Source organism: Parambassis ranga, chromosome 1 (assembly GCF_900634625.1).
Source record: "Parambassis ranga chromosome 1, fParRan2.1, whole genome shotgun sequence".
NCBI classification, from domain to species: Eukaryota; Metazoa; Chordata; class Actinopteri; family Ambassidae; genus Parambassis; species Parambassis ranga.
Genome location: NC_041022.1, coordinates 21,935,976 through 21,944,704, shown reverse-complemented (window position 1 = coordinate 21,944,704; position 8,729 = coordinate 21,935,976). Strand labels below are relative to the sequence as shown.

Genomic DNA, 8,729 nt, shown 5'->3' with positions numbered 1-8,729 from the left:
AGCTTACATTCAGTCAGCAGAACTAAGTGGGGAACCTGCCTGTTACAAGAAGGGCAAATTATGGAAATAAGACAGATAACTCTGTCATTTCATTTGCTTTGATAAGCAAACTATGGCTCTAATGCATTTTCTAAGAACATTTACCTCATGATGGAACGAGACCCAAATAATCTTTAGAATGATTCTTTTTCATGTGGTTCAACTTAAAATGTAAGTTCATTTGCTGCCTTAAAATGTGAGTAAGCTCAACGTGAAGAGAAACTCAGAAACATTAGTTATACAATTAGCTTAAACACATTTTGTTGTTGTTTAAATGTATTTTATGAGTTTAACCATAAAATTAGTCATAAAAACTTTTTTCATCATGTTAACACAACATGAAATTTGAAACTATTTTAACTGACAAGTTAAATCCCTGAGTGCAGGATGTGCACCACGAGTGAGGGTGGTTAGGAGGAGGTGGTTATGCAGGAGAATTGAGGGGTTTTGCCCATTGTGTGTGTTTTTTTTTTGTGTTGTAGAGTTCTGAGAATATGAGGCATGCTTTCAGAAAAGGTGTTTAAACAATTGAGAAAAAATGATTTTTTTTTTAAAAAAAAAGGAAAGAAAGAAAAATGTGCTTTTTAAAACCTGATGCTGTAGACCTTACTCACAAAATTGACATAGGACAGCCAGAAATCACACTGAAATTAATAATCATCAAATTGTAAAACTATATTAATATTATTACACCATATTATTGAATGCTTTTCATATTTTTTATATACTACCAAAAAACAAAATGTCGGAAAGAATTTAAAACAAAATGTCTTGTTCATCAAGAGTGATGATGTGCTGACAGACCATGAGTAAAACTGTGCTGCTGCACTACAGGAACACTTGATAAGACATCAAAACTTTGCATCAAAGTGTAATGTTCTGCAGCCAATAGGATCATGTCGATCACATGAAGGTATTGGTGGCTTCGAGGCCAATAGAACATCATGAACAGATTTAAAAAGGCAGCGCTGTCACACTGTCATACAGAAGTTGAGGGGTCAATGACAGTGATGGCTCATCTTACATTTCTTCACCTTGTGCTGTGGGTTGGTGAGTGCTTAGCTGTTCTTTTTTCATTTTATTATATTTTTTATTACAGATATGTTTTTTCTGTTTGTAAACTGTATGTATGTTAGAATCAAATTATAGATAAAGATGAAATAAACACCTCAACCGGTTTTCATCTTCTGAACAGTAAATGTGAAGCTTCCTGTGTATAAACAAATGTTGTTCTAACTCAAGGTCACCTGTTGAGGACTGTCTCTTTCAGGTGTCACAGTGAGCACAGCAGTAGATCTACAGAAGAGGATTTTTGGTGGTAAAGACTGTGACCCTGCACAGAGGGCGTATCATGTCAGATTAGTTGGAGAGTCGGATGGAAAGCGTTCTCTGTGTGGTGGCTCCCTGATCCATGAAGAGTGGATTCTAACATCAGCTCACTGCAAAAAGAGCAAAATGTGAGAAAAGTTTACCTAATAGATAAGTAGCCAGAAATTAATTAAACTTTACAAACCTGTCATTTTACGGCTTAATGTAAAAGTTGTTGCTCTTGTAATTACTAATGTTCCTGGCATTGACCTTTTAGACATATTGATTGTATTGAGACTGGAGCATGTTGGTCTTCTTCTTGCAGGTATGCAACTGTGGGTTCAGAACCGGAAGTGGAAATTAAAAGAACAGTAGTTTATCCAGATATGACATCATGCTGCTGCTGTTACCAAATCCCTCAAAAATCACACCCATAGTCTTCCTGACAAGTCTTCCTGTTCTGAACAGACTATGATGTGAGTAAAGTATCTTTCAGTATATTACAGTAGGCCTTTAAGGGTTACATCCATCGTCTCAAGTGATACGTGTGATGAGAAAGAGTGCAGCATGTAACCTGAGGCTTAACTGATTTAGACCAGTAAAGGTGGATGGGCAGATGTGGTATTTCTAATATTTTGTTTTGTGCTGAGAAAAAACGGATTGAAATGGAAGATAATAACTTTTTGATTTTTTTTTAGAGGTAAAAAAGTTGAAGTTGCAGGAAATGGTGGTTATCAAATTGATAGGAACAGAAAAAAAGGTAAGACTGATTGATCACCTGCAGCTCAATTTCCTTTGAAAAACATATTTATTTTAAAACCATTTGTACAGTGCCTGGTCAGCCTGAAAAGCTCCAATGTGCAGAAATGCAGATTAGCACCTGTGAAACAATCAGAAAGCAAATCCAGAAGTTATTTCCAAATGAGCCATTTGGAAACTGGTTCTGTGGCAAAGAAAAAAACAGTGGATACATGTAAAGTAAGTTGACATGGCTTGTAATATTAGCTCTATCTTCTAGTTATCACATGTTTTGGAACTAAATTTAAGTTACTAACTTTTTCTCTCTCTTAGGGTGACTCCGGTGGTGGAGTGGTTTACAACAATATGATTTACGGCATCATTTCAGGTGTTGGTGAATATGCCTGTGAGCTACCAGCTCTGTTCTTGAATGTCTGTTTTTACACGGACTGGATTAAAGACATTTTGCACAAGCAAAGTGCTAACAACAACATCAGAATATAAAGTGTAAAGCAATGAATTCCCCCTCAAGGATAAATAAAGGAATTCAGATTCTGATCTGAACAGTTAATTGTGATTTCTGTGTCTTTTTTTTTAAAACATTATAAATATTATAATTTTTATCCTCTTCCTCTTCACATTTGGAGGCTGGAGGCTTAAATTTCTCATACATGAACATCGTCAAAGCAGGCAGTCAGTGACACTTGGCTATTTGTGATCTGACTTATATGCAAACTAAGGCCAATAAAACAGGAGTGGCATGGTGGACATGACATCACTCCACACTTTAACCCAAAGAGATTGGGATTCCTTTTAGCATTTGAGCTATTTAATATTATATTTCATTATATATTTCATTAAAATATTAAACAAAAGCTCACTTCTTCAGTCTAGCTTTTAGATTTTGAATATCTTTATGAATTTCAATATTTAAAAAATTCCAGTCTCACATTTTATTTTTAAGTGCGCAAAAAATGGCAGTGGCTAACATCCAGAGTGTGGCCAGAGATCAGAATGCACTGACAAATGAACTGATTTCTCTCAGGATGAGGACATGTAGTATATGTAATAAAAATGACTAAGTCATAGTACTAATGTACTTATTCTTGTTCCAACATTGTAGTGCAGGTCATCAGAATGTGGTCAGATATATTCCCCAGAGCAATTAGATAGCAGATAGCATTAATTCAGCTGTATCTGACATGTGATACAAAACATCCAAGAAAGTCTTACACAAAAAATAAACAGCAGAGCACAAACAATCTGACATGTTTTGCAATGTACTTTGTCTTTGTCTGCCCTCTTAGCAAATGCAGTGCGTCTCATGGCACTTTACTGATGTGTAAATACTGTTATAGCTATGGCAGACCTCCTGTTTCTCATTAGAACATTCATCCATCCAACTTCTAAACCCGCTTTTTTCTGTAGTACAGGATCATCCCAGCTAGCTAAAGGTGGGGTACACGCTGGACAGGTTGCCAGTCCATCACAGGGCAACATACACAGACAAACAACCATACAAACTTGCACTCACACCTATGCACAGTTTAAAGTCACCAATTAACCTAACAAGCACGCTTTAGACATTTAGATCTTTAGCTTTAAAGCCAGAGGCAGGCACAGGCAGAACATGCAAACTCCACACAGAAGGGCCTGAGCCGGATTCTCAGAAATCTTCTTGCTGTGAGGCGACAGTAAACCACAAACTAACCACTGTGCTGCACCATCATTAGACCAGTTAAACAAAGTGTTGAAATGTGTCAGCACATCCAAGCAAAGACAGAAAGTCCCCCCCCCACACACACACACACACTCACACACACAGAGTAAGCCTGGATTTTAAAAATGAATGAAGTGAGTTTACACTGTTGGACACTTGTTGACTCCGAGCGGTGTTTAAGTAGAATGTTACTGCCTGAACAGGAGTCATAGAACTAATGTCACACTGTGCTTCTGTGTCAGTGCAGCTGAAGGGAAGCAGGGGAACAGAGGAAGATGTCCTCCAGCAGGATTTCTAAATGTCTCAATGTTTTTGTATTTACGGTCATTTGAAGCTGAAAGTATGACTGTACAGCAGGAACCTTTACATTTCTGGGCTTTACCTGCTCTGTTCCATCTGCTGCATCACTTGAAGGAGGCTGAGCTGAAGTCCTCCTCTTTCTGCTGAGTGAACACAATCAGGGATGACAGTAAACATCAATATGTGACTCATGTGATTGATCTACAATAGAGTGTTGCTCACCTGATCCAAAGGAAGATGACTAGAGGTGTCATGACCAGGAGGCCAGCACAGACTCCTGCAGCAGCAGCAGCAGCAGCTGAAGGTCCTGTGAGACTTCGGACAGTGAGAGTCTCCTCACTGGAGCTGAGGCTTGTTTTGCTGCTTCTGACTGAACAGTAGTATCTTCCTGCATGCTGGCTGCTGACTGGATCTAGAAGCAGGTGTTTGTTTTGGCTGTGTGGCAGGTTCAGAGGTCGACTGTTGAAGTACCAGATGTAGGCTGTGTCAGTCAGAGGACAGCTGGTGCTGCAGGTCAGTCTGACTGTCTGTCCTCTGTCACCACTGCAGGATGCAGCTGCACTCTGACACCTGAAACATGGTGAGAGTCAGTCAGTGTCTCTTTCTTACTGCTGCAGTGCAAACAGGCTTTGTGTTGATGTTCATGTTATGAAGTGCATCCAAGACAAACAAACTAAGGCTGTGATCAGTTGGTCATTTTTGGTCCCATTGTTTAGTCAAAGCAGGACAAAGACACTGTGGTAACATCAGCACTGTTACAAGTTATTTAATGCTCTGAGTTACCTGTGACGACCAAAGTGACTCCAGGAAAATGAGACAGTTTCCTTGTTCTGTCATATTTCTGAATTGTGAGTGAATATTCTGCTGAGTCAGCCTCTGTCAGGTTCTTGATTGTCAGGTTGTGTTGATTTCTCATGTTGTCATGATACTCCACACGACCTGCATCCTCAGTCACCTGCTCAGCCTCGTCCTGCCTACCTCGTGTTTTTGTTCTATACCATGATTTTGACAGTGGTCGGTGTGGATATGAGTATTGACTAGTGATGATGACTGAGGAGCCTTGCAGAGCACAGATTCTCCTCCTGACATAGTTCACACCCAGCAGATCCTACCCACACCTGAAATACAGAAAACAGTAGTTTACTGATAAACATGATAAACATACAGTTTACATATGTTCACAAATATGTAGTCATACAGTTATGACTTTAGTTTGTTTTACTTTGATATTTAGTTTATACTATAACAGAATGTTAAACTCTCAGTGACACCTAGTGGTCAAAAGTTTTATCCCAGATTCATTTAAAGTCCCACTAATAATCCACTAATTGTATTTGTATGCAGTATAATGCCTCATTATTCAGACCATCATATTTCTTAACAGCCCTCTGTGTGTTTTCATGTGTCATTCTGTAAGTCAGAGCATTGATTGGTTCATAGTCACAGACTTCAGGAGACTGCAGATGTTCAAGGCCTTTTACAGCACAGGAGAAACTGACAGCAGAGTATATGTAAACTGAATGCTGACGGTCTTGTGTGTCAAACTTTGTATTGTGGGACCACCATGTAAAGACAGTTTGACTGTCAGTCATTGGACAGCTGGTGCTACAGGTCAGTTGAACTGACTGATATGTAGGAATCCTTTGAACCTGTACTTCTGTTGGAAGATGATACATACATTTAACTTAGGTTATAATTAACAAGTCAGTATATAAGAAATATCTGATTAAAATGTCAAAACACATATGTCATGATCAATGATAAAAAAAACTAACTAACCTGTGGGATGTGTGATGGAGCAGGATCATTCACTGATGTCTGGGTATAAGAACACATCCTCCCTCCAGCATAGGTCACAGTGAAGCAGGTCTCTGTGACAGAATCTGAATCAGTACAAAGAAGAGGTTCAGTATTGGTGTATTAATCAGAGCATTTGTAACATGAGGAGGAGACGTCCCTGGTTACTCACCCACTGAGACTTCAGGGGCTCTGAGGTCCTCGTAGCCTTTGATAGCACAGGAGTATCTGACTGCTTCCTCACTGCTGACCAGCTCTTGGTACCAGGGAGACCAGTCCTCATAGAGGAACTCTCTGTTCTTGTACCAGATGTAGGCTGCAGGCTTTTCAGTCAGAGGACAGCTGGTGCTGCACATCAGTGTTACTGTCTGTCCCTCAGTGGTGGGAAACACCTTTACCTGCAGGTCTGAGGAAGTGCTGTTTACATTTAAAATGTCATGTGTCGTATATACTGATTCTTAAAGATATATTTATCAACAGCCAATCTACCTGAAACAATGAGCTTAAATGCTGTATTAGAGCAGAGCCATGTCTTCTCATCCTCACAGCAGCAGTAGTAGTTAGCATCAGTTTCTCTCAGATCATTGATGGTCAGAGTGTGTGAGTGTTCAGACATGTTGTATGTTAGATGAGTAATGGTGGATAACTCCCTCCAAACATAATCTTTGGTCCGAGTGTACCATTTCATGCTGTCTGTGGGATGTTGAGCTGAGCAGGACAGATCCACTGAAGAACCTTTTAAAGCACAGATTGTTCTTTCTTCTCCATTCATCCCTTTAACAGAAGCTTTTGTTAGCAAACATCTGAACATGATATCATTTTAAAAGCTGATTGTTACAAGTCATACTTGTGTATTTCTGATGTTTCCTCCTACATTTCACTAAAACCATTTCAGTTCTCTGAGTTACTTATTTTACATAAGATATAAAAACATAACTCATACCTGAGATGCACAGGATGATTCCCATGAACACACATCCAGCTTCAGCCAGTAACATGGCTGTTGTCGTCCTTTACTTTCAGTTAATTGTGTAAGTGGATGTTTTAGCTGCTGCCTTCAAGAAAACTCTTCCAGGGTTTAAAGTGAGCAGCATCTAATGAACAAGAGAGCTCAGAGGACTGTAGTTAGCAGACTGCCCTCAAACCTTCACTTCCTTCCTGATTCACTCATTATCTTTAGTAAACATAAAACTTTACTTATGAATTCTTGTTTATTGGAAGTTTTTTATTTGATCAGCCAGTGCTGTTATTATTTTTTAATTTAGTCAAAGTCCTGTCTCTTTATGTGAGTAAAACAGTAGCCTACATGTTTTGTTGCTGCTTCATTGTGATAAAAACACTAAAAAGGAGGAAGTGTGTGACTTATAACACTTCATTTCATACTATAACCTCATTAGTATTCCTGTCACTTCTTGGGTGTGAATGTAGGTTGGCATATCTATGTGTTTCAGCAGTTTCTCATCAGTGAATGCTCTGAAATGGAGGAGTTTAATCAACAATCCCTTGTATTCGTGCTCCTCTCTGTGCCTGACAACTTATAGTTTTGTGTCAAACTACAGCTTCACTTGAAGCCAACACAGGTACATGATGAGCTCGTTTTTGTTCCCTGCATTTATAATAACTGCTTTGTTGTGTCACAGTACTGTAATGTTTCCAAGGAAGCTGTCACTTTGTGTCTCACAGTTTTGTACATGTTTGATATGAGCAGTGTTGTTGGACAAACAAACACACAGATGTTTAGGGTTCAGTTCTTTCAAGTACACTTCAAGATATGATCAAGATTTCTGCCAGCAGGGGGAGCTGTTGCCAACAATTTTCTTATTTATCCTTATTTTCCATTTTTTGTATCTAGATTAGTGTATACTTGTATGATAATAAAATATAAACCTATAACCTGAGATGCACCCTATTTGTTTCCAAATTTCCTACTGATAGTTTAATAAATTAGATCTATACCATAAATAAAAAAAGAAATATAAATGTAAAAAGAAAACTTATTAATAAAAATAAAACTTTTTTATTTTAAACACACACAAAAATCAAACTTTACATGATCAAAGCATCCTGACTGCTTCAAATATCAGATTTTATGTGATTCTGTTGTGATGTCACAGGAAATAAAACATCATGGAGTCGGCGCAGCGCGTGCACTGACGAATCGTTTGCTTGCTGCTAACACCTTTGTAATATTAGTTAAAAAAAAACAATGCGTGATAAAATACAATTATTTGATACCAGGATACGAGCCGGATTGCCACAGATAATGTATGCCTGGTGAGTATGTTTTAATCACCTATATGTGAGCTCTAATGCAAAACATCTTACTCACGTAGCTAACAATTAATGATTAAGCTAATTTAAGTTAGGCTAAAACTGCCATCTTTAGCCAGCTCTTACATGGCCTCAGAATTCAACCGCGAAATTCCTACGTGGCAATAAAGCTTTAGCTTTCAGTTAGTATGAAATAAATTAATATATAGGTTCGCGTTTTTAAAGAACTAGCCTAGAGGTGTTGCACTGCACAGTTCCTATATAGTAAATAGAAGTAAATATGCCATGCCGAGATGTAAATAGCGCCACCTAGCATGTTATTTCTCACGGCTCATGGCTTTGATATGTGTAGCTGTGACTGAGCTATTTGCAAGAAAAAGGTTGTGGTTATCTAGTTGTAGATGAGGCTCTGGTGGTCAATCGTTCAAATATAGAACGAACAACTTTTATTTCCTGTGTTTTGTTACCATGTGAGCTTGTGACTGTGATACCCTGGTGTGCCTACGCAGGGGTTGTGTTGGTTCTAAAGTTCACCTCAGCATAAGGGACCTGCTCT

The 8,729-nt window shown here is 38.5% G+C and overlaps 1 protein-coding gene across 1 annotated transcript; it reads left to right on the top strand.

Annotated features, from left to right (window-relative positions):
* Positions 1-426: 426 nt before the first annotated feature.
* Positions 427-2,589, top strand: LOC114428280 (prostate-specific antigen-like). Its single transcript, XM_028396602.1, has 5 exons — positions 427-439; positions 1,310-1,496; positions 1,673-1,783; positions 1,834-1,852; positions 2,419-2,589. The coding sequence occupies exons 1-5, from the start codon at positions 427-429 to the stop codon at positions 2,587-2,589; spliced, it is 501 nt and encodes a 166-aa protein (XP_028252403.1).
* Positions 2,590-8,729: the final 6,140 nt, after the last annotated feature.

Bases quoted from the DNA above. Each gene is read 5' to 3' on its own strand.
- LOC114428280 (XM_028396602.1), top strand. The intron at 1,497-1,672 runs GTGAGAAAAGTT...TTCTTCTTGCAG, and splicing joins CACTGCAAAAAGAGCAAAAT to GTATGCAACTGTGGGTTCAG.